Source organism: Cygnus atratus, chromosome 8 (genome assembly GCF_013377495.2).
Source record: "Cygnus atratus isolate AKBS03 ecotype Queensland, Australia chromosome 8, CAtr_DNAZoo_HiC_assembly, whole genome shotgun sequence".
Lineage (NCBI taxonomy): Eukaryota > Metazoa > Chordata > Aves > Anseriformes > Anatidae > Cygnus > Cygnus atratus.
Window position 1 is genome coordinate 29,069,060 of NC_066369.1, and position 26,645 is coordinate 29,095,704.

Here is a 26,645-nt window from a genome sequence, read left to right on the forward strand (position 1 = left end):
GGCATTTAATAGCACTTCTTAGCTGTGACATTTTCATGTAGTATTTCTGTTTTTCAACACAGACCTTTCTTCTTCAGCTAAAGAATACTATCTGAATATTCTGTATTCAAATACTTTGTATTTTAGTGATTTTTTATACCATTGTATAGATGTTAGGGAAAAAATGATCTTTAGTAACTGACCTGTTAATTTTCAACTGAAAAATAATGCAAGTGAACCAGTTATTACGATTTCACTCAACTAATCTTGTATACTGATGATATGCTTTTGAATAATAAGATAATGGTATATAACAGGTGCCACGGAACATACAGTTTTGAAAATTATTTTGTCTTTAGAGAGATGAGAGATATGACCACAATTAGTTCCTGTGTGCAAGACTACACACCAGTACCCTGGCACACAATCAGTCTAAAGGGATTACTTTTTTTCTGGAAATTATGGTTGTTTTTCCCCCAGTCCTCAAAAAAAAAAAAAAAAAGCTCATGAGCTCACTCACAGAACAGTCCTGAACTGTGGTGAAAACTGGAGGTAGTTGATGCATAGTTTTAATTACAAGCAAGGATATTTTAATGATCAGAATCTACAAACCAAATGGTCTTGTTGGGATGTAAGCTCACCTGCCAAATACTCCTTAGCCAAATGAAGTCACAACATTGCACTGTCTTTTCAATGTACCTGTGGAAACAGGATTTGAAAAAGTGAATGTGGATTTGTTTCTGACAAGTTATGTCATATTTCATGTCCTAGGACTGATTATCTTGTTACTAGCTCAAACTGAAATTGCATCTGAGAAATTTAATATATATGAGCTCGCATAGCCAGGAGCTGCTACCATGACAGCGCAAACAGTTCCGTGATGCCAGTTCACGTCAGCTAGCTAATACCAGAATTGCCAAAGCCCATTTTCACGTGTGACCTTGTCCACTGAAAAAAAAGATAAGAGTACCAAAATAGAAGTGCAGATATCTGTGAGAATGTAAACAAAAAGCCTAAAATAGAAAAGGACAGATAGGAGATTGACAAATGTTAAGAAAACAACTGAGGCAGGCAGAGAGCATGTTAGGAAGAAAGGCTGCAGTGAGACAGTGAGGTCTCGTGGAGAAGAAGTGATGTCACAGAGGTGTAAATACTTTATCCCCAAAAGTCACTGTTCATAAGAATTCCTGATTCTGAGATATTTTCCTGAGATGATTGAGGTAGATTGTGTAGATCGGTTCTTAAAGATGTTAACCAATTTTTCCTGCTGTATGAAGCCAAAAGGTACAATTACAAAGCCCTGGTCACTTTCTTTTTTATAAATCTAGTTAGTTAGTTTTCCAACCCCAACCTGCTTTGTTTCCAGTGTAGTTTTTAATGGAATTTATTGGGATATTGGGACTTTTGCTTCTGTGGCATTATTTCCATATTTTCTCTAGCCCCCTTGAATGGGAATTATGGAATACTAAGGCAGAGATAATCTGTCATTCACTGCACTCATCTTTTCTATTTCTGTAAGGAGTGATCAGGTAAAATAGTTCTAGTATAGTCTATCTTGCTTTCTTGACCGTGCAAAGTGGATTTCCTTTCCCCAGGAGAATTTAGAGACAGTGGACTGGCCAGATACACTAACATAGACAGTTTGAAAAGAACCCACATTTCTGCAGAGCCCATGACTGAAGAATACTAAGTAACTTCACAACTGCTTCTAATCAAGTCCAAGCAGCCTCTCTATATTCAGCTCCTCTTCCCTCCTCTTCATCTAATAAAAGACCAAAAACTGTATAGGAGTACCCTACCAGGTTTTGTTTATGTGCACAAAATTAACAATAGATTCCTACTTTGCAATTCTGCCCTCCTGGCAGCCAGGGCATGCTGCTGGCTCCCGCTCAGCCTGCGGGCACCAGCACCCCCAGGTCCCTCTCTGCGGAGCTGCTCTCCAGCCACTTGTCTCCCAGTCTGCACCTGTGTGCGGCACTGATCTGTCCCAGGTGCAGAACCCAGCATCTACCCTCGTTGAATTTTGTGCTATTAACAATTTTCCAGTACTCCAAGGTATCAAGATTGCTCTGCAAGGCCTCTCATCCCTCCGGAGTTAACAGCACCTCCCAGTTTAGTATCAGTAGCAAACTTTAAATAATATTTCTAAAAGTACTCGCTTTCTTTTCTGAAACTACTATAGTAAACTAAACCTACTAGAATAATAACACAATAATTGTGATGTTATTGTTGTTTAATATGTGTAGATGCATTTGTACTCTGTGTACAAACTCACTGAATTGTATGGGCTAAGGTAACTATACCAGCAATTTTGTAATCAAGGACCCCAGAAATTACTCCAGTCAAAACTAATTCATTGTAAGACAGGCTAAAAATGCCAGCCTAAGCTGTCATACTTTTAATGAGATGACTTACAGTTTCTTACCGCCATGAAGTCTGTGGGGATCAAAGAAAATACTCATTGAGTTAAGATGTGCTAAGAAAAGTGTGAAGAGGAGCGTAAATGGCTCAGGAGTTCCAGGAATCCCACTGGCTTAAACAGTCTTTTATTAAAAGTAAGTGTTCTCATAGCTGAATGACTTCCAAGAAGGGCCTCAACTGATGATAGTATTTCCATCAGATATGAAAATATTTGAAAGATGCTTATTCCATGTGGAGATATTTCCACCTTTCAGAAAAGCCCAAATACAAACTCTCTTGATGAATATACTCTCATAAAAGCATTAATTTTCAGAATTGTAAAATATCCAGAATGCCTACTTTTTTTTCTTTGATAAAGAATGCATTTATAATGCTTTTCATCTCCTGTAACAGACAAAATATTTCAGAGTATTTTACAGAATAAATACTTCAGTTACATACTGAAAAATTTTACATTCATAATCATGACATTGCTCCCATTTCCCTCAGGGCATAATTGACCTGTAAGGTATCGCAGAGCATCTTTAAAGTGGGATCTTACTGGGATCTCCTTTGAACACAAGATACATTGGCATGTAGTGTAGCCGGTCGTGTTGGCTAACTGTGCAATATTGACATAACCAATATGCCATCTGTCTTCTTAATATTCTCTTATGTAAAATACCAATAACAGTATTTCCCACATTTTGGGAATAAACAGATAGCCAATGCCTTTTTAATGAAAATAATAAGAACTTCCAATATAGATCAAACTTGATTCAAAAGGCAGTGGAAGTATATATACAAGAAAGATGTAATTATGATGGGACATGAAGGGTTGTGTGGTCGAAGAAATACAGCAGGCATTAGGAATCTTACAGCATTTTGTATTCTGTAATAATTAACTGCATAAATCTTGGCAATTGCTTAGTTTCTATTTTCTTCATCTGAAAATTTCAAATATGCATTGGTCCCATAGAATATCAAGAGGCTTACTTGATGCTTCTGAAACTTTTGAAAGATGGCAGAGAAGTGTAGACTTCCACAAATTGTATCAGTGAAGCTACTAAATATGACAGAAAAGCTGAGATTCATTTTTCAACTCATGTATTCTGTCAATAAATGTGCAAGTTACATAACTAACCACCAAGTGTCACTGTTTGGTATTTTTCATTCTAATGTATTTGTTTCCAAATGCTTAAAAAATCCCTACTAGTTGCAGTCCTATAAATGAGGATTTTTGAACAAGAACAAGAATATTGTTAAACTACAAGAGACGTGTATTTGCCACAAGAGCTATGGGAAATTCAAGTGTCTGAAAATATGACTTTCTTGAGCAAGCTACCAAAATGTACTGTCTGAACTAAATATCACTCATATTATTGGACATAATGCAAATCCCAATGAAAATCAAAAAGACTTAACAATCTGATTTATTTTTTTATTTTTGCCTAGCAATTTAAATTATTGTAGCAAATGCCATTCTTTATTGTAGACATCCCTTACTAACCAACTGTCAGACACTTTTGTCAAGAAGGATGCATTATCAAGAGGAGTGAATGCATTTTAAATAAGTGAGAAGTAATTTAGCCTGACTTTAAAATGTTGTTAACAGTGGACATTAGGCTTCGTGAGACTGAACTGAAGTCCTGGTGTGAGGTGCCAAGCTAGTCTTCCCTGTCTCTGGAATGTTAACATACGTCGTAGTCTTTTACCTTGCTTGGCACAAAACCAGAATTTGATGACAGACGTTCAAGTGGGCTGCAGTTCATGGAGAAATTTCCAGCTAGGTTTAAAAACTAAACCCAAATCACCCACATTACTTACGTAACTCCCCTTTGTTACCGCTTCTTCTACCCCGCAGCTGAACTCTAAGCACAGTGCCTGTGTTCCTGATGTGCTCGTGTATAGCTGCAGTTGGAAAGATGTAAAATAGCTACACAGATGGGTATTGTAGTTCTCTGTAGAATTCCCTATGTTGTAAGTGTAACATTCCTTGGAAATATTCTCACAGTGTGCCAATAACTGATTTATTTCAGAGAGCACTCAATTATGTGGAGTCAGCCCTCTGAAGAGGATGCAAAAACCAGGAGTGCAAGGGTGAGCCAGTCTCTTCTGACATAATCCCAATTACCAAACTGAACGGCCTGCCTTTTCTTTCAGACTAGTGCTTGTGCTACAGATTACAGCCAATCTCCTTGTACTCTATAGTCTGTACCATCTTTCCCACATAACCATCTCGTGAAAAATTTCAGGATGCTTTTGAACTAGAAGCAATCCTGAAATAGGGCTATTAGGCCTTGGCTGGTTCTGATTAAGCTCCACCCTTCCCTTTTGTCAGTACTGTACAGCCCTCTAGAGGAAAAGTATTCTCTGCAGTATTTTTTGCATTTATGGAAGATGACCCCCACTGAAACAGAGCATGTCGTTAGGACCCTGAGTGCACTAATAAGCATTAGTGGCCTCAACGGGTACCTCTCTCTACACCCTCTGCCATGGGCCCAGAAATTCTATTTAAGCTCAGCCCTGAGCCTTCAGCTCACTCTCAGCTGTGGATTTTGCTGATCTGAACTGTGACCTTTGGAATGAATTCCCAGCTTGACCTCAGAACTGCCTGGTCATGGTGCTGATCATGGGACTGTGTCTGACCCTGACTGGTGAGTTGCCTTCCTGGCTTTACCTTGTATTTGCCTCATTGCCATGAACTTGCCTGATAATCTGCATTTACGGTTGATCATCCCTGAACCTGTCCATTTTACCTGCACTGCTGAGGTACTGTGGGACATGGCCCTGGCTGGTGCATTCCCTGCCCTGCTGGCTCTGTTCCTGGTTAAATCCAGGTTTCCTGGAAAGCTGCTGCCTTCTGCTGTTCCCTGGCACGTGTAGAACCCAGGAAAGAAGAAGTGTCTCTAGAAACCATATAAAGAAAGTGAAGGTGTGGGATGCTGAATCTGTAGAGAAAAAGCATATGAAATCAACAGGAAGACATGGAGAATTACGTGCTTGTGGGAAGTGAGTAGGATACTGCATAAAGATGTGGGTAGGAATGACATGACACTGTTATTTCCCGTGAAGGGAAAGGACGTAAAGTACCAGAAGGAAGGAACAGTAACCAAATGAAGAGGTCTAAAAGAAAAATTTTTAAAAAGCTAACAGAAATTATAAAAGAGGACAACTATATAATAAAACAAATGTTCTTAACAGTACAAAACCTAGTACAGAAGTCTGTGGGGCTTTACTCAAAGAACCTGTTACTCATTATTCAGTTTTTAATGATAGCCTTTATCATCGCTGGATAGCATTATGAGGGGAAATAATTATGTAACTGCTGTCTACTTCATTCACTGCAATTTTAATCTTTCACACAAAGTGGAATCAGTAACAGAGGATTAAAGCACGTATCTTAAGAAGTAGAACAGCCGAAAAAAGTATGTATGAGACCCTTAACAGCAATTACTCAAGTTGCTTAGTAGTCCCTTCTTACAATATTCACCGACGTGGTTAATGTCATCCTGGATATTTCAGTAACATCAGGTGCCTGTAAGAATCTTTGTAAAACTGAATCAACAAAAACAGTTCAAATGAATTTGTAATGGAGGCAAAAAGTTACTGAAGTTCTTGTGCTGAAACAGCAGAGGGACAGAGTAATTGTTTTGCTTTAGTGTAAGGTAGTTAAGCTTTTCTCTGGAGCATCTGAGGCAGGGTATTACAAGATCCTGAACCAGATGTTAGAGAAATATTAATGTAGATGGGGAAGGCAGAACTTTTGGAGAAGAGTTGAAAGCCTCTCCTCAGGCTTGTGCTTCAGCACTTTCCACCCTTTGCCTCCCCCCAAAAAAGGAATTTAATATCTTTATTTATTGATATTTTAGCCTCGTTTAAGAACAGGCCGTTACAGCCACGCTGACGCCCCACACCCCGGGCACAGGCGGCTCTGAGCCACGCCAGCAGCCCAGCCCGCAGCACTTCGTCACACCGGGCCGGCGCCCGCCGCCATCTTGTGGCGGTACCGGCGGCCTCGGGGCGCAGCCTGGGCACCACCACCGCCGGCCGGCAGCGCTGAGGGAGAGGCCGTGCTCCCGCCCCTAGCGAATACCCCCAGGCGATTGGCTCGGAGAGCGCCACCTCCTCCCTGTGATTGGTGGAACCCGCTGCCACTCCGGGCGTTTGAAGGCAGGGGCGGGTGTGGGCGCTGACAGGGCTGCTCCTCCCTCCGCTCGGGGCCTGTCACGTCAGCCGCGCGGCGCTCGGCGGGGAGAGCCGGCCACCGCCATGGAGGCGAAGCCTGCGGACCTGCGGCTCTGCGACAGCCTCATCCTCTGGGTGAGCGCCGCCTCGGGCCCTCCTGCCGCCTGGGCGTCGAGCGCCGGCCGGTGGTGCGGCCTCGCCGTCGCCCGGAGTGGGGGGAAAGGCTCGTGAGGGGGAGTCCGTTGGGAGCGGCGCGAGGGCACCGTTGCCGTGGTGACGGGGGGGGGGCGTGAGGGGCTGGGGCGCTCTGAGGGGTCCTTAGGGGCCGGGGGGGGCCCCGAGGGGCCGGACGGGCTCCATGAGGGGCCGTGAGGGGCTGTGGGGGGGGGGCGTCCTGGAGGGTCCTGCTGGCCTGGGGGGGGGGCCGCTCTGAGGGGCCCCCGCGGCCAGGGAATGGTGAGTCGGGGTCGAGACTGTGAAGGCGCTGCTGTAATGACAGGGCCCGCGCGATAAATTTCCTTCTCCAGCCGGTACAAGGCCCCTGCAGGACTGCCAGCCTCCGGACGGGCCTGTGGTAGCCTGTAGGCCCAAGCTGTGGTTCTGCGGCAGTGGCTTCAATGGGGAAACCACTCCGTAATTAACAATAGTAGTAAATACATGCAATTAATTCGGCTGACAGGAGCGGAAACCTCAGAACTCGGTTGCAGGTTTTGGTTGGGCAGAGCGCTGCTCGCAGCCAGGTGCAGCATGCTGATGTGGTGTTGCTGCATGTGTGAGAAGCACTGGGTTCAGCTGTCAGGCTCCCTTGCTTTGTCCCTTGTCCTTTCTGAGTTTCTTCTGTGCTCATCTGTAATTTTAGTCTTGCAGATGCCAACATTTTAGGAGAGAGTGAGCTCTCTTACACAGAACTCGTGTGGCAATTACGTGGGCAGCTTCTCTAGAAATAACAGGTATTTTTCCCATGTAAAGTATAAACAGGGGAGAGAAGAGAGTGCTTGAGAGGCGTTGTGGAGATCCAGGAATGAAATTGGCGAAAGTGATACCAGCATCTACCAGAATCGACGTTCCTTTTCTTCTCTGTATATGACAATACAGCAGTTTTAATGCATTTAGGTCTGTTATAAAACACTGAAAAACAATTTCTGCCTTCATTTCCTCCTCCAATTTTCCTTTTGGTGCCCTTGTATGCCCCTAACAATTTGCTGGTTTTTAGAATTTCAGCCATCTTATGCTTACCTCTCTTCAGTTAGGTATCTCTTATCTTTTAATCTATTTATTCTTTCTCTTTTTGGACAGTTTAACTTTCTTTTCCTCATGATAATCAGTTAAAAATAACTCTATCATGATTCTGTTGCAAAATAAACCAGCGGAAGAACTTGTACAAATACAGTCCTGAACTCTATCTCAAAATCCATTCAGCAGTGCTCAGCTGATTTATTTTTAGAATTCCTCCTTTAAAATTTATTACGTTTAATTGTCATTTTAGTATAGTCACAGTACTTATCTCTAACTACATAATGGTTCCTAAAGAGAATTCTAAAATAACTTCGTCAAGCCTTAAACGGAAAGGGCATTGTACAGAGTTGTTAGTGTAAATTAACATCCAACTCCAGTGTGTTCCCGTTCCGTACGCAACACCCGGCAGATGCTTTGCTAGGTGTGTGGCTTTAGATCTAACACCTTCTTTCTCTGACCAACTTTACATCTTAGTAGAAGCCAAGCATTAATAAAGATACATTTCAAAAGTCCTTTCAAATTGATCTTCATAGTAGATTGAATCTTGGGGGAAAAAAATGATCTTCTGAAGTTGGGTATTTAGGGAGAGAGGAATGAAGTGCCATGTGTCTGAAGAGAAGAGGGTTCTGTAAATCTCTGTAGTTGTAAAGGTTTTTCAGCTTGTTTCTTCTTTAATACAACCAAGATCTGTTCCCCTTGCTTGTGACTTTGTGTTCTGCTGCAATATCCTGATTTTTCTTTAATATTAGTAATTTTGTAGTAGAAAACATGCATTGCCCAGAAATGAAAGAGAAAGTATGAATAAAAATGTTATCTATTGGTGCTGTAACAAAAATGTGATTGGATTTAATTTTTGTGGACATTACAGAAAAATGGAATGGAGTTAGATTAAACTATATAGGGAATGTGTATGAGTTTCTAAGAAAAACTGACTCAATGTCTGTTGAGATTGAACTCCCAAGCCTGTTGCAGAAACAATTTTCTAAGTCAGAAGGACAACCTGGTTGTTAGATGTGAAGTAAATGTGAATGTTTTCCATCCCTGGGTAGGAGACACGTGGAAGAGTTGCATCAGTGGGGCTGGTGATGCAGTACTGTGCAGCAGAGTAAGAGTTTCTTGAATGTCTTCTGGCACTGCACCTCTCCAAGTCTTCTGTCTCTGCCCCCGAACTAGAGGAGGATCCTTACACGTGGGTCGGTTCTGCAAACATCCTCTGTAGGGGTATGGCCAGCCAATTGCAATGCCTTAAAGCATTGGTGAGGCGTGTGCTCACCTTATATATGCTGCAGTGTTACACCGCGTGGGTGTTTGGGTATGTATCACGCATCCGTAATCACTATTCATTTAATGAAGGGGGGATGGTACTGAATGGGAAAACACATACCTGGGCACTGCAGGTACAAGTTACCGGATGGCCTCTTTCCCCCGTAGCTCAGTTTGCAGGAACGCTCCTCTACTAAAATCAGAGCCAGGATACGTGAAGTGCAGGACATAAGACGTACAGGTGGCAAATGTGAGAAACGTGACGTGAGTCTATTTGTATCCAAAGCTTAATAAAAATCATGTCGTGGCAAAGGCTTGATCTTGCTTGTACGGAAGCGACTGACAAAACTGCGGTGCTTCTTTCAATCACTGGTATGGAAACCGACTTAACTGGTTCGTTTACAGGAAAATTTTGTTTCTGTGTGGTTACGATCTTCTGAAAGTGTGTTTTAGAAATCTCATTTGAGCAAGCATAACCCAAAGCTTCACATACACAAATTAGAAGCTGAATGAGAAAATAGTTTTTAAAGTGTCTCGGAAAGGAAGGAGTTTGAAAGTCTGGTGGGACTAGTTCATCCTTTCCAGGTCCAGGAACAGGGTTACAGGTTTGGTGTGTTTGTTGGAAACATTTTTGATAAAAGTGAACCTTTGAAAGAGTGGGTAGCTTTTATTTTTCCCTTTTTGTAGAATGTGTCACGGTGCTCATCTGTCCTAATGTGACTGAATGCTACGTGAGAGCCAGCTGACAGCAGCACGTAGTGTGTTACATGGATGGTAACGTTCTGAGCCGGAAGATTTTTCCACGGCAGTTGTGCTCTTACAGTGCCAAATGGCACCAGCAGCATTTGTAATGTTAACGTTCCTGTGGCGGAGTTGGTCCATTACAGTTCTGGGGTTAGGAGTGGGAACGTTTACTGTTACTTTAAAACTTCTGTAGCGTGGGTGTGAAACCGCAGCCCTGGATCTCCTGGGTGAGACTTAGGGCATACATTTTCAAGTGTTGGGTAGGCTTCTTGATTTCTGCCGGACGCTGTGAATACATTCGTGCTTGATGTACAGCTGTTCAGCAGTAGAACCTTCAGCAGACCCAGAAAAAAGGCATGGAGTGTTGCATGATAGAAAATTGAGTTTTCAAATGCATAGTTTGAATCTAGTAGCTGTATGTGTGTGAGAAAAACATCTGCCCCTGTTGTAGTAGCAAGCGGCAGGGAGTGATTAAGCTAGATTCGTGAAATGGACTTCAGCATGTCCTTAAGGCTGTATTTTTAGAAAAACTAATCAAATGTGAACAAAATAGCTCTGCTGCAATCTGGAAGTCTATGGTTGCCTCTGCCAACCTCCTCCCCACGCCCCAACTTTTGTTGGTGTATAAATACAGTAAGAAACTGCTCTGAGGAAGTGGCTGGCCTGGCATGGGATTTGGAGAATCCACAATTAATATCTCTACTCTCATTTTGTTTCTGGGCACTTAAGTAACTTTCAAATACGTGGAGAAACTAAGACTCCTGGTCCTGCTTTTCGCTTAATTTTAATTAGCTCTTTCTATTCCCGGAGGTACCGGTGTGCGCAGCACGGCGTTGTGCGTCACAAGGTTTTCTAAGGCTTTGTTTGCTTTGACCAGCTTGGATGACCTTGATCAGGGAAGTGAAATGGGAAAACTTGTTACCCTACTTAGCAATTTCTTCAGTTTACAAGGGTGCTTATCCAAATGGCAGCACTGCAGTGTCGTGCCATAAAGCTCTGACTTCTGGCATGCTCGGTCTTGACTTCTGTGAGCTGCTGTGCCTGCTCTCGAGTTGGCATTAAGGCTGCTGTAGTATTAGAAACCAGTGCTGTCAGTCACCGCTGCTTCACTTTGTGTTCTCCTACTTAATCCTTTATGTAACCTACAAGGGATTACCGACTTGTCGCTTACCATAATAGGGGATTTTAAAAAGACTTCTTAAATTGAAAAACAAGTGTAAAAAAACCCTGTCTGCATATATTTCTCTTCAGGGCTCAGTTAGGCAGTTTCTGAAGCAAGGAAACCAATATTCAGAGTTTCTGGTCGCTCTTATAAACACAGCATGGGAAATGACAGCTTCAGATTCTCACAACTGGAAACAATACTTCTCTGCCACTCTTGTCCAAGTAGTGCCATTTCCCAAATGCACTTGACTAAGTCACTCGCCGGTGGCTTTTGAAGAAGCTGCAGTGTCACAGGATGCTTGGGGAAGCTCTCTTGGGATGGACGGGTGGCTTAGGACATCGTGAGCATAGTAAGTACCAGAAGTCAGTTTTCACAGTGGGCAGAGATTATGAAGGTCTGTTCTTGCTTCCATTCTATCCAACAGAAACCTTTTAACAGTATTAACAGCAAACTTTCTCCTTTTTATCCATTGTGCTAAATGAAGCTGAACTTAAAATAAAGCTTGTCAGGAATTATTTTTCCTGAGTAACCAAGTGATGAACTGATGTGTGTGGAAACAGCTCTCTCTTCTCATTGTGGGTAGTGAGCTCTGAGCCGATTGTTGTTTGGGAATGAAATACTGCAGTCGTTAGTAGATAATTCTGTCAAATGTTAGATACAAGCTTGGGGGTACCTCCTGTGTGTTGGGTACTGTGTAATGTTGAGGTAATCCCATCCTATAGACCTTAAATGCAGGAAACACAAAACTGAGAGGAAGGTGACCATCCTCCTGGGAAGTATGGGAGAGCTCCCGTATGAGGAATGGCTAACCGGCTGAGGACTGTTGAGTCCCTGAATGACACAGGAGGATGAGGTGGCTGAGGCAGAGCTCAGTACAGACTTGAGCTTCTGGAGAATGCAACCGGAGAAGACTTCGTTCACTGTTTCTTTCTGCATGAGAAGCAGGGGGTGTGAAGTGAAGCCAGCGGATGAGCAGCTCTAATGAGAAAGGGTGTCCTGCAGAGTCTGTGAGTGCTGAGATGGGGCTACGAGAAGTGCTTCCACCAAACTCGTGGAAGAAAACAACACTGAGGGTTGTTAAAGGCAAATAGCCTGTCTGTGCTCCAGGAGTTCTCCAAGAGTCAAATTCCTGGAGCCTGATGAAGTATTTGGCAGTTTGCGGTTGCTTTTTACAGTCAGTGGAGTGACCTGAGAACTTGGGTACCTCAGTGCCTTAAGGCTTGAAACTATTAGAGTTGCATGCAGAAATTGGTAGCCCGATGAAAGAGCTGCCTGCAGCTGTGTACCATACTTGTGTTACAGCCCGTGCATCACTGGATGCTGGGATTCGTGGTTACTGGGTATAGAGCTGTCTGGTGGGCGAATGGTCCTTGCAGTGCTCTGTAACGATGTAGAAATGATGAAGGTATTCTTCCCTCCAGTTACTTTTGGACAAGGTAGTTGCAAAAAACTCAAGCTGATAAATCTGAATCTTTAGGATGGGAACTGACCCCTGTTTGTGTACTCCTAGCACAGAGGGACTTCAACTATACTTGTGCCTAGAATCACTGGGCAGAATGCAAAGTTTGCTTATAATAATTTGTATAGAATAGATCAGTAAACTTCCAATAAATGACTTTCATCTGTAATCTGGTTTTATAATAGAGCTGAAAAGTGAAAACTGGGGCTTTGATGCTTAATCTTCAGGCAGAAATAGGTAGATGGAGTAAAATCGCATCCAGCAGTGTGTTCAAACACTAGGTAGTGTGATGCTTGTAAAATACCAGAAAAATATATATGAATACCTGGGAAAAATGTATAGTAGATGTTACAATAGAAATTTCTTGGATATACAGCAATATTTTGGAGTTGCCTATTTTAATAGGAACATCTTTAGAGCAATGTTGGAATTCCTGTGTTGACAGCTTGCACCACTTCAAATGCTTCAGTCTTTCTCGGCTGTCTTCATATCCTTAAAGTGTACAGTAGCTCTTGGATAACTGCATTAATTTTCCAGTGGTTTTGCATAATTTTCTCCTTTCATTCTTAATCCCCAGATAATCTCTGGGCACTATTGGTGTTGTGACTTCTGTTACTAAATGCACGTAGTAAAGGACTGGATATATATGTATAAATATATATACATATATTTCTCATCAGCCTTCACTCCCTCTTCCAATGCCACTTTTTGTTTAGGTAGTATGTGTCCAGAATTGTGTTGCAACGTAATCTGAGGAATGGTTAACTATGAATTTAGTTTCCCAAATTAGTGTTCCATAATCTGATTTCTAATAAAAAGACTAATGTTGAAAAGCAAAGCATGGTAATACTAACTTTTTAAGTGACTACTTATGATCAGCAGTCACAGATACTGAGACAGTTGGGTTAGTTTAAAAGCTGCGTAGCTCAAAAAGGATTTCAGGCTGCCTGAAGTAGAAAGACATATTTTTAAATGCTTGTGTCTTAAAGAGGAGAATGGTAACTAATTTGCTGTCCTTCTGTCTGACTAAAAAACACCGTGTTTTTCCCTCTTTAGTTGCAGACGTTCAATACTGCGGCACCTTGCAGAGATGTTCAAGACTTGACTAACGGGGTTGCCATGGCACAGGTACTTCATCAAATGTAAGTTGATACTTAAGCTCTAGGAAGAGGTGTTTAGTTTCTTGAGGCTTTTGTATTTAACATGCATGGTCATGTTAAATGAAACATTTCCCACCCAAATGTTTATGTTATAGTTACAAATTTAGAGTAGATGGTTTACAGCAAAAAATAAACTATGACTTTATATTGTTATTTGGGAGATGATATACTAGTTAAATAATAATGTGATAGAGTGGAGAAGAAGTTGAGGAGATATTCTAATACTGCAGTATTAAATTCACACAAGAGTAATTAGGCAAAAAATACAATCTTTTTTTTTTTTATCGACGGTATACCTAAGATATGGGTATCCATGGAAATCTGTGCCTCTGTGGAATGAGGAACTAAAAGTTCAAAAGGCATGTCTCTGTGCTGTCTTCGTCTTGGGATTGCTCAATTGTTGTAGACTTATGTTCTAAGTTTTAAATGCTAACTTATTTGTGTGGAAAAAAGAACCAGGAAACCTCAGCAACACTGGTCCATTACTATTAAAATAGTTGCAGTGGACCGAACAAAAGCAAAATAATTCCAGTTTTATTGGTGTGATGACAAATGGTACTGGGTTGGGTGACACATTCATTCTGAAATTTGAAGTTTCCTCAGAGAGGATTGCAACACCATTCTTTTATTGAAACAAGTCATCGCTGCAACATTTGTTGGTGGTGATTCCCATGATAAAAGAGAAGCCTGAACTACCACTTCCTTGCTCAAAATATGTTTTTTGACTGAGAAATTACTTTTAAAAATTATTTTTTAAACTTTAAAAAGTTAAACTTTTTTTTTCAAGTTGACAGATTTTTTTTTTAAAGTGTGTTGCATAAAGACAGCTCGCTCTGGAGCCTGCAAATACTGGTTGAGGATTGCCTAAAGAAGATTTGCCGAGGTTGCTTCCCAGCATCTCTGTACTGTGTCGGTTAACTAACTCTTCTTGTCACAGTTGTTCACCAGGGCTTAGCTTAGCACGTCCCTATGGGATGCCACTATTTCTGAAGTAGTGTGTCAGTCAAACTGCCACGTCAGTATGCTAGCATAGGAAACAATCAGCAGTGCTCCAAGTGAAGGTCTGTAGCAGCGGTGTAGTCTAGCAGCTAGAACTCTGGCTTAGCATGTATTTGTGGTACCAGGTTGACACAGGCCTCGGGCAAATTTCTTTGCAAGCAAGTGGTTGAGATGCAAGTGGGGATAATAACTGCCTCTTATTAGGTGCTCTGAGACGGGGGATGAACAGTGTGGTGTGAAAGTTGAGATACGGTTAGGTACGCTGTGGTTGTACATCTTGGCAGTTCAGTGTGTATAAAGTCCCCCCCGCCAGCAGCTCACTTATGCCAGTGAAGTGAACATATTCCTACCCAAGGGAGCCAAAGAGATACAAAAAAATATGAAATGCAAGTAGATAAAATTATATTTTTCTTGCAAAGTGCCTTTGACTAATTGTAGTGAAGGTAGAAAAAATCTAAATGTGTAAGAGTAGGTAGCAAACTTAATGATAGCACTTTTCAAATGATAATGTTTCTGTAAAGCACTGCGATCACTTTTTAAGATAATAACTGAGCATGACAAAGGCCTTTACATACTTGTGTTTCCAGGTTTAGCTAGCTTGAACATGTACAGAAATTCTTCCTGCCCTGGAAGATAGTATCATAATTCAGGCAGTAGGATGGAAATTCCCTGTGACATAAATATAATTTGCAATTTCCAAGAGTTCATGCCTCATTAGACACCTTATTAAACTTTCTGATGATTTAATGCTAAGAATCTGGTACCCTATTTAACTAAATGTGTGCTTATTGATGTTTCATCATTGAATTTCATTTCAGAGATGTTGCTTGGTTTGATGCATCTTGGCTAAATCGCGTTAAAGAAGATGTTGGTGACAACTGGAGAATAAAGGTATTCAATGCTGAAGTTAATAAAAGTTTTGTGGGGTTGGATATGGTGTCTTCCCTGAGTGTATCTAGCAGTCCAAAAACTACTGATCAGAATTAAGTGCAGACTTTTTGAGGTTGTTTTAAATGTACTTGAACTGTCTATGAATAGTTTGATTGCATGCTAGTAGTGTCGCATGGGGATTTTCTGTTGTGGTGTTTCTTTTCCCCTGTCATTACGTGGTCAGCTCATAAAGCTGCTGTGTAAACATTTGATTGTAAATTATTTAATTACAGTGAAATTAATAGTCTTAATAAAAACCTGTAACCTTATCTTTCATCTATTAGTCCAGTAATCTGAAGAAGATACTGCAAGGAATTATGGACTACTATCGTGAGGTATGGAAAAATCAGCAATTTTGTGGTTGTTCTAAAGAATAGATGTTTTCCTCTTCAACCTGTTTTTTTGGGGTGTTTTTTATTCCCCTTGGCTAACTAATCTATTTTAAGGGCTTTTTGGATAGAAAGTATGTGATAATTATCCAGTTAAATGGGAGGCCTGAATGAACATAAAATTAGTCTGATGCAAATAAAAGTGATATGTTTGTGTATATCATATATACACATGCTTGAGCAGTTTACTTTAGATAAGACTTGGAGTATAATCTGGAAACCGTGTCTCCGTCGCTGCCCAGGCGCATGTCAGAAGTGCTGAACTACAGAATCCTACAGACCTTTGGGTGTATATTCATATTTGCTCTTGTCTGGTGGGGTTCAAATCCTTTTCTACACAACAGAGCATTTAGTGATCCTGGTCAAGTTTTTTTCTGATATTCACCTGGAAGCTGGTAGATAAATAATGAATCCCCTGGATACAGGAAGGGTTGCGGTTTGTTCTTGCTTATGCAGGACGGTATGGCAGCCATAAAAGGGTGCTGTGTTCTGACTTAAATAAACAAATGCAAAAAAAAAAAAAAAAAAAAAAAAAGAAGAAGCCCGACACCCAGCCACTAACAGAAAACATTTGTTTAATTTTGTGTGGAGAGTGACTGCAGTTATGTAATGGGTATGGTGTAGAAAAGCTAGCCGGATCATCTTCCTGCTTCCTGGTCTCACCTGGCCTTAATTGTGATACCAAGTGCTGAGCCATTCATAGTGCCAGGTCTGAGGTGCTCTGTAAAGTCCAGCAGTCAAATTTATTTAGGCTTATGAGAAGGTTTTTGAAGAACTGGGGAGAAACTGAATTTGGGAACGTTTTTAATTTCTTGTTTATCTTGCTGGTAGAAAAAAAATCTCTAATATTTGAGGGCCATCATAGGAATTTTTAACTTACTGCTGTCACTGTTTTCTTGTGCAGGGGGTCATTAAAAACTGCTCAGTTAATACATTTTCAAAACTTGTGTTCTTGCTAGAGCAATTTCAGTGAACTCTTATCAAAGTGCATAACTTTGTGGCAATAAATAATTGCTGAGTGGATTGAGTATATGTTTAATGCCATCCACTTCAGATTAGATTTAGACCTATTCAGAGGCAAATAGATGCAGAGTTGGTAAAGGTCATTGGCTAGCACTGCACTGAGTACCCCTTTCCCCAACACACACAAAGATTTAGGAGAGGAAGTTTAGAACTGTCTTATCTGGCCCCCAAAAGAGATGTTTTGTGACATCTCAGTTTCATGTATGAAGCCCTGTAACAAACAAGAACATTTGTTTAGGTCTTTTTGGATTTCTTGATCTAATACTATATATTCTCTTTGTATCTCTGCATTTAATCTTTAGAATCTTTCCCTTCCATAAGTTTTTTCGTAACAAATCTCTTAACGGCCTCTTCATTCTTCAGATTTCCTACGTGGTAACACATTTTTCATGTTGTGTGAAAGCAAAAGTCCGCTTACTCTTTTCATTTTTTTCCAGTTTTTGGGTCAACAGATTTCAGAAGAACTTATCCCTGACTTAAATAAGATATCTGAGAGTTCAGATCCCACTGAACTGGGAAGACTTATGCAGCTTATTCTAGGCTGTGCAGTCAACTGTGAAAGGAAACAAGGTATGGGCTACCTTAATCAGATGAACAAACAGCAGACTGCTTCAGGGTGTATTGATTCATAAAATGGAAGAGATGTAGAACTATTTTCTTTATTATGTATCAAAAAGTCTCAATTGTTAATATGTTGCATTTGCATACTTAATCTGAAATTGGCTTTCACTTCATTTTCCCATATTTTTTCTGCTTTTGTGTATAAAATTCAAATTTTGTTCAAGGTGGGGTGAAAATAGTCTGAAATGTATGTGTGTGAGGGGTTATTCCTACTTGGTGAAACAAGTACCAAGACCTAAAACTTACCATTCAAATGCCAATTAAGCAAATCAAATTAAAAACTGATATTAGAAACTGCCTTTTGTCTATCTGTAGAGATAACAAAACTCAGATTCTCAAGTCTGAATTTTGTTGAGTTTTCTCTCACAGGAGCTAATGCTTAATGCTCTGATGGCTAAGACATCCTTGGCATGCTTTTGTTGGTAGAACAGTTGCAATTCCTAGGTAGTCTGGAATAATTTCATCAGAGAATGCTTAGGAAGTACGCTAAGTCGGGTTGCATTGGAAATGAAGATACTAGAAACAACTGTCTTTCATTATACCTCATTAACTCAACTGCAAGGGTTTTCACCCTTTGCAAAAATTTATGTTTATACATGTGTATGGATTTGTTATTAGAAAAAGAACCGTGGAAGAAAGACAGATATCTTAAAATCTGCTTTCTCTATTGTACATAGTATAAATTTGTTCACTTAAGAATTTATAATTTATCTACTACATTATTGGATAATAATGATGTTGATTAATAATAGCAGTGTAAGAACAGTGTCTGTTTTGAAGCAGCATTTTAGAGAATAACTTCTGGATCTCTATAATAAAAAAAAAAAGCTGTCATGTTACTCAAGCCATTAAGGTGTCTGTATCATGAGTCACTACAATTTTTTTCGTAGAACACATACAGAATATCATGACCCTTGAAGAGTCTGTTCAGCATGTTGTCATGACAGCCATTCAAGAGGTAAGTAATAATTCCTAGCCTAATGTCAGCTGAGAAGTTTGTATATCCGTTTGTTGATCTTTGTGAATTCTTTAATCCAAAGAAATGTCTGTGAAGAGCCTAAGTACTTGCCTAAGTTATCTGGGAGGATTAGAACCAAGAGACCTCAGACTCTAGCTAAAGGGTTTTGATTTTAGTTTCCTACGCCCAAATGTTCAACTCGTGGAGATGATAAATGCTTAATATTTCCTGTTTCACGCAAGAAGTCTATCTCATGCTAGCTGCTGTTTATACTGGAGTCAGGTTCTGAAACTTCTGTCCCAGTGCTATGGTCTTGGACCCAAGGCTATGCTGATGGCAACAGTTTGTGAGGCTGTGTAGTTCTCATAGGTCATTCCAGCACCTGATTTACGAACTCCCAGCAGAATTCCATCGGTTTTTGTCATGGTGCCCTCCCCCTGCTATTTTTGTGTGTTCTTAGTTGGATCATTGCAGTGATCCAACTTACAGCATATCTGTATAGTCACACCTGGGAGCTTCAGGGCTGTAAAGCTCAGGAGAGTGTGGAAGGAGGCAAGAACTACAATACTGATGCTTGAAGAAAATGTAACATGTAATTGCACCTCCCTCCAGGTAGCAGTGGAGTTGGTAGGAGGCTTTAAAACTTAGAGATTTAAATCAGCTATGTAGGTTTTAAAGCTGTTAATGTCCTATTGGTAGAAATAATTGTTCGTTATTTTATGACTAATCAAACTTTCTGAAGAAGGTCTAGCAATAACGCTGTAATTCCTGAGTAAGAAGTAAAGCACTTTACCTGCTGACAAACAATGTATATCTTTGTACTGGAGATCAGTGAGAGCTGTGTTAATGTTCCCATTTGTGCTTAGTGACAATTAGCTTAAGTGACACAAAGAAGCATGATAACTATTAAATTCATTGAGTGAAATCCTGTCCTCAGGTCTGCTCCCTTTTAACTTGACTGGGGGCTAGCAATTAATTCAGCAGGGGATATATTCATCCATTAACGCGTTACTGTTCACACTTGGTTAATTTTTTAATCAAGGGGGAAAAATCTGCCCTGTTACTCTAGATTTTCTTCAAAGCTTTTACAAACAATGAGGTTTTTTATTATTAATAATCCATTTTGATGTATTGAGGGAAACAAGAATGTGATGGAAAATACAGCTGATATTCAGTAGACAGTAAATTTGCAGAATATTAACCTCTAATTTAACCTTTTTTTTTTCCTGTGGCCTTTTTCTGTAGCTCATGAGCAAGGAAGTAATGGGTCCATCTGCAAGCGATACATCAAGTGAAATGGAACAGCAGGTAACTGCCTAATATTTGTGGCTGTTACAGCTTAAGATTGAACGCTAGTCGGTATCTTTTCATCCCCCAAATGAAGAGGACAGCTCTTCCTCTCCAATTTTAAAACCAACCAACCAAAAACAACAACAACAAAAAAACACCCACCCAATAAATTTCACCTTTGTCTCCTCTTTGCACAAATTGCTTGGTGTGTGTTCCAATCAGTGTTGACAGGATTAAACCATAGTGGTTCACAAAGGGCAGAACAACATGCTGGTGTAGGCTAAGATTATACAATAAGGTATCATTTTCAGTGCTAATTCTAAGAAGTGGGTAAAAAGGTTTGTTCTAATACAGCTTCTCTACAACATATGAAGTGAAAGCTAGGTAATCTTCCTTGATGGGGTAGAACCTGCCAATGTGAACCTACATAGCCAGAAGAGCCAAGTGGACATCAAGACTCAGCTGTATCAAGCTAAATCCTTCGCTATTTTTAAAAGGTCATAAAAATTTTTATTAATGTGAACAATACAAGTTGTTGCATGGATAATGAAGTTGTTTGTAAAAGTGTTCATAAAGGAACATCTGTATTTCTCTTCTGAAATGAGGAGCGTTTGATTGACCAGTAAGCCTGAATTTGGAAAGATCTTGCTGTCTTGACAGTGAATTTAATTTTGAGAGGAAGGAAGCCAGGGAACCAGGTTTTAGACTTCATCCATGTACATGAGTCTTACAGCTTCTGTTACTGAGCATATGCGAACCAATGAGCAGGAGGCATTGAACAGGCAGGAACTTGGAAATTGTGACGATACAATTCTTTCTGGATGTGTTTTTTGTTTTGCTGCTAGCATAAGTTGTTGTATTGAATCTGAATGTTACTCTGAGTTTCAATAATTCACTTATTATGAGTGGTACAAATTTAAAACGTGGCTGAAATGAACAGAGATCCTGATCCAACAGTATATGGGGGTTTCTAAGTCTATGTGCATGCCTAACATCCTTCTTTAAACAATTTATATAAGCAATTGAGACACCGTGGAAGCCAGAATTAAGTCACTGTCTTTGTTCTTTAAAAGCTTAAAAAAGCTTTGGAGGATCTTCAAGAAGCACTAGCAGAAAAAGAAGAGTTGGCACAAAGATGTCAAGAGCTAGATTTGCAGGTAAGAAACAGCAAGCAGTTTATTTAATATGTAGTGGTGGTGATTAAAGATTTAGAAAGTTGTCTGTTTATGGGAAGAGGAGCCATCTCTTCTCCAGAATACAATTACTGGAAATAGCGTCCTGATGGAAGTGTAAGCTGAGGTCCTTTGTCAACTCTTAATGCAAAGGTTGCTTCATCTTCTAGCTTTGTTTACTTTTAGTAGCAAATAGCCATCAAAACAAAGTTAGCATGGATTTAACAATTGCCAATTCCATTTTTAGTCACTGCTGCCTTTAGTCCTTTAAACTGTATCCAAAAAAAAGCAGTTCATATAATAATCAGTTATTAGATTTAATCATAGGAAAATTATGCTGTTTCCAACAGTTGTTGATGAAAGATTCAAATTTATCTAAAAATTTACAAGCTCTTTCTTGTATGCAATTTTAACATGGAGCATATTTGGCAAAATAGGATCAATTAGTTTGCATTATTTCTCGCTTAGCCACACTAATAGGTTTACTTTTGCTTTTAATGGATACAGGAGTTAATCCAGTCTCTTTAGAGGAAAGAGAGAGGACTTCATAACAATAAGCAGGAACTTGCATTTCAGATGACTTGTTTTTTAAAAATAAAATAAATAAAAAAATAATAAAAAAACAAAACAAAAACCAACACATTTGTTAGCCCTAAGTTTGACTTCTATGTTATGACCCTATACTCTGAAAATAAAAGGAGGTTAATGTGGTAAGGCAGTTCATTCAGATTTGATTCTGTACAAAGTGAACATTTGTATGGCATCTTCTTATAGGAGCCAGAGTGCTATACTGGCTGTACGAACCTATGTAAAATAAATTAAATAAATCCAGAGGCCAGTTTTAAATTTCTTGCAGATAGTAATAACTGAAATAGTAGAATATGTATAGAAAAGGAGCTCTGCTTGCTAATTGCAGATGCAAAGGAAGATCTTTTTAGAATTAAATTAGCATTTTACTTCTGTTTTTCTTGAAATAGTACATGTCCATGGTGAAAGCAAAGGTGTAAAACTATTTGTGAGGAGAACCCTGCAGAAGAAAACCCATTCTTTTAAATGTGCAAGAGGATTGCTTTGACACTTGAGCTTGCAGATTACAGTTGTTAAACATTTCAAGGTGTTGTGTTCACTATTCAGATGTTCTCACTTCTAGAATTTTTGGTACTAATTTACCTGTGCTTTCTGCTTCCATTAGGAGACTTAGTATGTCTCAGTGGAGATGTCTTGAGCTTTCTCCTGTACCCCCCACAAGTTTTGCCTTCTGAGATTTCTCTATTCGATAATTATGGGTTAAACAAACCCAGGTGCTCATAACATAGTGTGGCCCAGGTGGAGGCATTAAAGATGTTGGGGGGAAGGTACTGCTGATTATAAACAGATGAGTTAATGGCAATGTAGTTCTTTAATAATGTGATGTGTTTTTTAAATCCTTTTACATAATTTGTGTTGACTTTGAGGTCCAGTGATTTATACTACTTCTGTTATGCTGAAGTAATAGAAGAGAGAACTATCAGAAAGGAACTGAGAAAAGATGGAAAACTTGCTTGGAATTGTGCGAAAGGGTTGTTTTTAGGAGGTTTTGGGCAGGTGTTCTTCTAAAATTATTCAAAAAGTGTGAATACTGTGCATGTTTAACAAGTGGCTGAGCCTTGAACAGTAAGAAGGATGTTGAATAAGGCTCAGATATGCTCCTTACCCACAGGTATTTGTGCATGCATATATACAGTAAGTTGATATCCAGTATTTAAAAAGGAGTGGACCTAGAAAGCCAGCATCTAATGAAGTGGTACAGGAATTATAGTTTTGTTTCTTAGATCTGTTTGATAGACTTTTTAAATTATGATCACAAACAAGCTGTTTCTTAATGTTGCATTGTTTAGGCTGTATCTGATATTTTATCTAGTAATGTCATCACGATATATATATATTTTTAACTTATTTATTGAAGCCATAATATTGATTGACACTTCTCATTTAAACTAATTCTTAATAAATTCACTTGTAAGGTCTCAGTCTTCCTTGATATTTTCCAAGAATATAAGAAAGGTAGGTTTTCTTTATGATTCAGGAAAGCATAACCCAAAAAGCGTATTGTCCCTGTTTAAATGCCAGTTAACTAACACATGCTACACGCTCTTATGTTTGATAGGATGTTAAAATTAACACAACAGCTTTCACTAGAAAAACTTTAAAGATTCTAGCCTCTTAATCCTTCCCCATTTTATGGCTGTTAATATACTGACTGTTTCAGTACAGTGTTGTATTCTCATTTGCTTAGCTGTGAACACTCAGTATCAAACCTGTTTGATTGTTGCCAAAAATGCATGCTCTATATGAAGCTGTCCAGGTTTTTTCTTTTGCGTGTGTGCTTACTAGCTTATGGCGCTTGAAACTGCTTCTTGCGCAACCATCCACTGCTGAGCGCACGGCAGTACTGTGTTAGTGTGCTAGCCAGTGCCATCCTGCTTTTTATTGTTAAGTACAAGCAAGATGGAGAGTAACCTTGACACCAGTACTTATTTTTTTGTATGGCATCCATGGTATCCTTTTTAATAAAAGTACCAGTTTCTCTCCATATCCCATTGTAAGCCTTTACCATGGTTTCAGTTACAAAAATTTGTCTTTTTAAGAGGGACTTCTCCTGTAGTGCTTCATAACTTACATACACTAAAGCATCTGTATGCTATGTAAATTACATTCTAAAGTTTCTAAACCCTCAACCTTTTTCATAAACTAATTTGGTGACGTACTGCTGTCTTGCTTTAGTTCTTTCTGGTTGGACAGGTCTTACAGTGGTGATGCTGTTTTATCTACGCTAGGTGGCTGCCCTTCAGGATGAAAAAAACAGCTTGATGTCAGAAAATGAGATTATGAATGACAGACTAGAGCAATTAGATGACTCTATTGATGATCCAAATACTGTGGTAGCAAAAAAGTATTTTCATGCACAGTTGCAACTAGAACAACTGCAAGAAGAAAACTTCAGGTATGAAACCATTTTATTTTTCTTTCAAAGAAGCCTTGCTTGTCACGTCAGATACATTACAAGATTTTCTGGTACCCCTTAAGGATTTTCCATCTTAATTTTCTTTGCTATAAAAACTTTCTACTTTCTACATAACCTATCCTAAAGATGGTCTTTACCCTTAAGGAAAAAAAGCTGTTATTTTGTAATCACAATATTGTGGCCCTTTGACACTTTTAAAAAAGGTGATGGAAAGGAGAAAGGAGCACCGACGTGATTTGTATGTTAAAAAAGTCTCTTTAATGCACTGATTTCTTTCACATATTAGTCTTTCTCCTTGTAATTCCTATGGAAAAAAAATCGTGATTCCTTGAAATATCATATCATAAACTTGCAGCTCAGAATCTATCGTGATTTAACAAGTAGACAGTCAAAAGTTTACAGTACCCTTTTTTGACTATTTAAATCAATAGGTTTTCCTTTTCTTTCTTAACTTTAATGGTTCTAGTGCTAAATGGATCATCATGAGCAAAATGTGTAATGAATATGGATTCTTAACAGACTTCCTGTTTTTGATCTGGTAGGCTTGAAGCTGCGAAAGATGATTATCGTGTCCATTGTGAAGATCTAGAAAAACAACTGATTGAACTGCAACATAGAAACAACGAACTGACCTCTTTGGCAGAAGAATCTAGGGCATTGAAAGACGAAAATGATATTCTTAGGTATATAATATACACAGCTTTTATTTTTTCCACATTGGCAGAATTTAATGACTAAATCCAAGGGTTTGTATTTCATAAGAATTTTTTAGAGGTATTGCTTCTGTGGATGGGTCTTACCCAAGCAAGATCTGGAATAAATGTTTGAAAAAGGCCCTTTGACAAAGCAGGGATGAAATGCAAGCTTACACGTATAACCTCTTCTTAGTATAAGAACAGCAATATGGAAATCTTCTGCAAAGCAGTGTAAAATGAATACAGATATTGTTCTTCACGTGCAATGGAAGGTTAAGTTCTGGATGAATTAGGACATTTGTGTGTGAGTGCAAATGTGCCTTTTATTGAGGGAGACATTTTTACTAAGGAGAACATCTTACGCTGTCAAGAGGCTGCCTTTTCTGATGTAGATAAGCGTATGTGCAGCTAGAACTTCGACATAACTTTTGGTATCGTGGATGGCCAATATGCGCAAGTCCACAAATGTTGGGGGCACTCTTAGTATTTCTCAACCCTCCACGTCCAGGCAGGCGTTGCCACAAATGTGAGCTCCAGCTGCCTCTGGAGAGGGTCCATTCAGTGACTGGATGCGCTGCTGGGTGTGCACATTACATGAACTGTTTCAAAGGGTCAGCAAAATAAAGCAGTAAGATTTAATTCTGCTCTTAAGCATGTTGCATTTACCTTTGAAAATTGCTTGAATTTGCATGAAAGAAGAATCTGACTTTTCTTAATCTTTAGAAGAAACATACTTCGCTAATTCCTGCTTATCCTTTAAGGGCTACTGCAGACAAAGCAAGTAAGCTGGAATCAACTATTGAGGTGTATCGTAAAAAGCTACAGGATCTGAATGACTTCCGCAGACAAGTCAAATCTCTGCAGGAAACCAACATGATGTATATGCACAATACAGTCAGTCTGGAAGATGAACTAAAGAAAGCCAACGCAGCCCGTGCCCAGTTAGAAACCTACAAAAGACAGGTAGGACTGCATCTATACTTAAGTAAGAATATCTGAAGAAAAAAGTAACATCTTAAGTGCAAGTGTTTTTATTATGTTTCATTGGGGAAAAAAAAAATAACAATGAATGGCTTAATCTAACAGGCCGTGGACTTAACAGCAACGAGTTTTTTTTTTTTTTTTTGAATTATTTTAATTAACAATGATGACATCAACAAAAATTAATTTAATGGGCTGTGGACTTAACCTGTATTGTCCCCTTAGACCTTTCTCTTTGTGAAAACTCCCTCATACTCTGCAGTTTACTTTAATAAACTGGGAAAAAGAGTCAAGCTAGCAATTTGAACTGTAGCTTCCCTCTCAATCGTTTGTTGATGATTTGGAGGTTTTACTTCTTTACTTCAACCAAGGTAACCTGTGTTCCTGGGTAGAGGTTGTTCAGCTATTACTGAGATCACATGCCTGTGATATTAACTTTCATCAGGGAAATTTACTTTAAACTGTGAAAGTTGCGTTTATTTCAATAATAAGTCATTTAAGTCCTGCGATAATGAAAGGAGCTACCTGAACTTGTTAAATCATTCAAAAAGCTCGTTACCTCTTAATTAATAACAACAACAACAACAAAACACCAAAACATGCAAAAGTTTGGAGGATCAGCTGTTTATTTTAGCTAAACTGGGTATGAGTGAAGGTTCTAACATAATTCTTAAAGGTAGCGTGTTGAAACCTTCATGTGCTGAATGTCTTCCCTTAATAAAAAGGTCCAGGAGCTTCATAACAAGCTGTCTGAAGAATCAAAAAGAGCTGATAAGCTAGCATTTGAGATGAAACGACTTGAAGAAAAATATGAAGCTTTAATCAAAGAAAAAGAAGTAAGTGTCTTGAATGAGAGTGTATATGAATATCTAATGAAAATCAGTGCTGTATGTGTTTCATATTTTTTGTTTTATGGATATATATACATAGCATGCATATATAGAATACACAGAATACATATATACATAGAATACGTAGTACGAGTCCTT

At 39.4% G+C, this 26,645-nt stretch overlaps 1 protein-coding gene across 4 annotated transcripts in view; it reads left to right on the forward strand.

Annotated features, from left to right (window-relative positions):
* Nucleotides 1–4,961: 4,961 nt before the first annotated feature.
* The window catches only part of HOOK1 (hook microtubule tethering protein 1), a 32,015-nt gene continuing 10,331 nt past the window's right edge, over nt 4,962–26,645 (forward strand). The window contains exons 1-12 of one of the 4 annotated variants that reach the window (XM_035537951.2): nt 4,962–5,036; nt 13,491–13,576; nt 15,412–15,484; nt 15,808–15,858; nt 17,373–17,505; nt 18,447–18,514; nt 19,760–19,822; nt 20,878–20,961; nt 23,793–23,959; nt 24,523–24,663; nt 25,437–25,638; nt 26,382–26,492. In XM_035537951.2, the coding sequence (XP_035393844.1) occupies nt 13,554–13,576; nt 15,412–15,484; nt 15,808–15,858; nt 17,373–17,505; nt 18,447–18,514; nt 19,760–19,822; nt 20,878–20,961; nt 23,793–23,959; nt 24,523–24,663; nt 25,437–25,638; nt 26,382–26,492 (1,116 nt within the window). In that variant the 5' untranslated portion in view covers nt 4,962–5,036; nt 13,491–13,553. Of the gene's footprint in view, nt 5,037–6,379; nt 6,703–11,180; nt 11,325–13,490; nt 13,577–15,411; nt 15,485–15,807; nt 15,859–17,372; nt 17,506–18,446; nt 18,515–19,759; nt 19,823–20,877; nt 20,962–23,792; nt 23,960–24,522; nt 24,664–25,436; nt 25,639–26,381; nt 26,493–26,645 lie in introns of those variants that run through there. The other 3 variants (XM_035537950.1, XM_035537952.2, XM_035537953.2) reach the window with 3 other exon arrangements.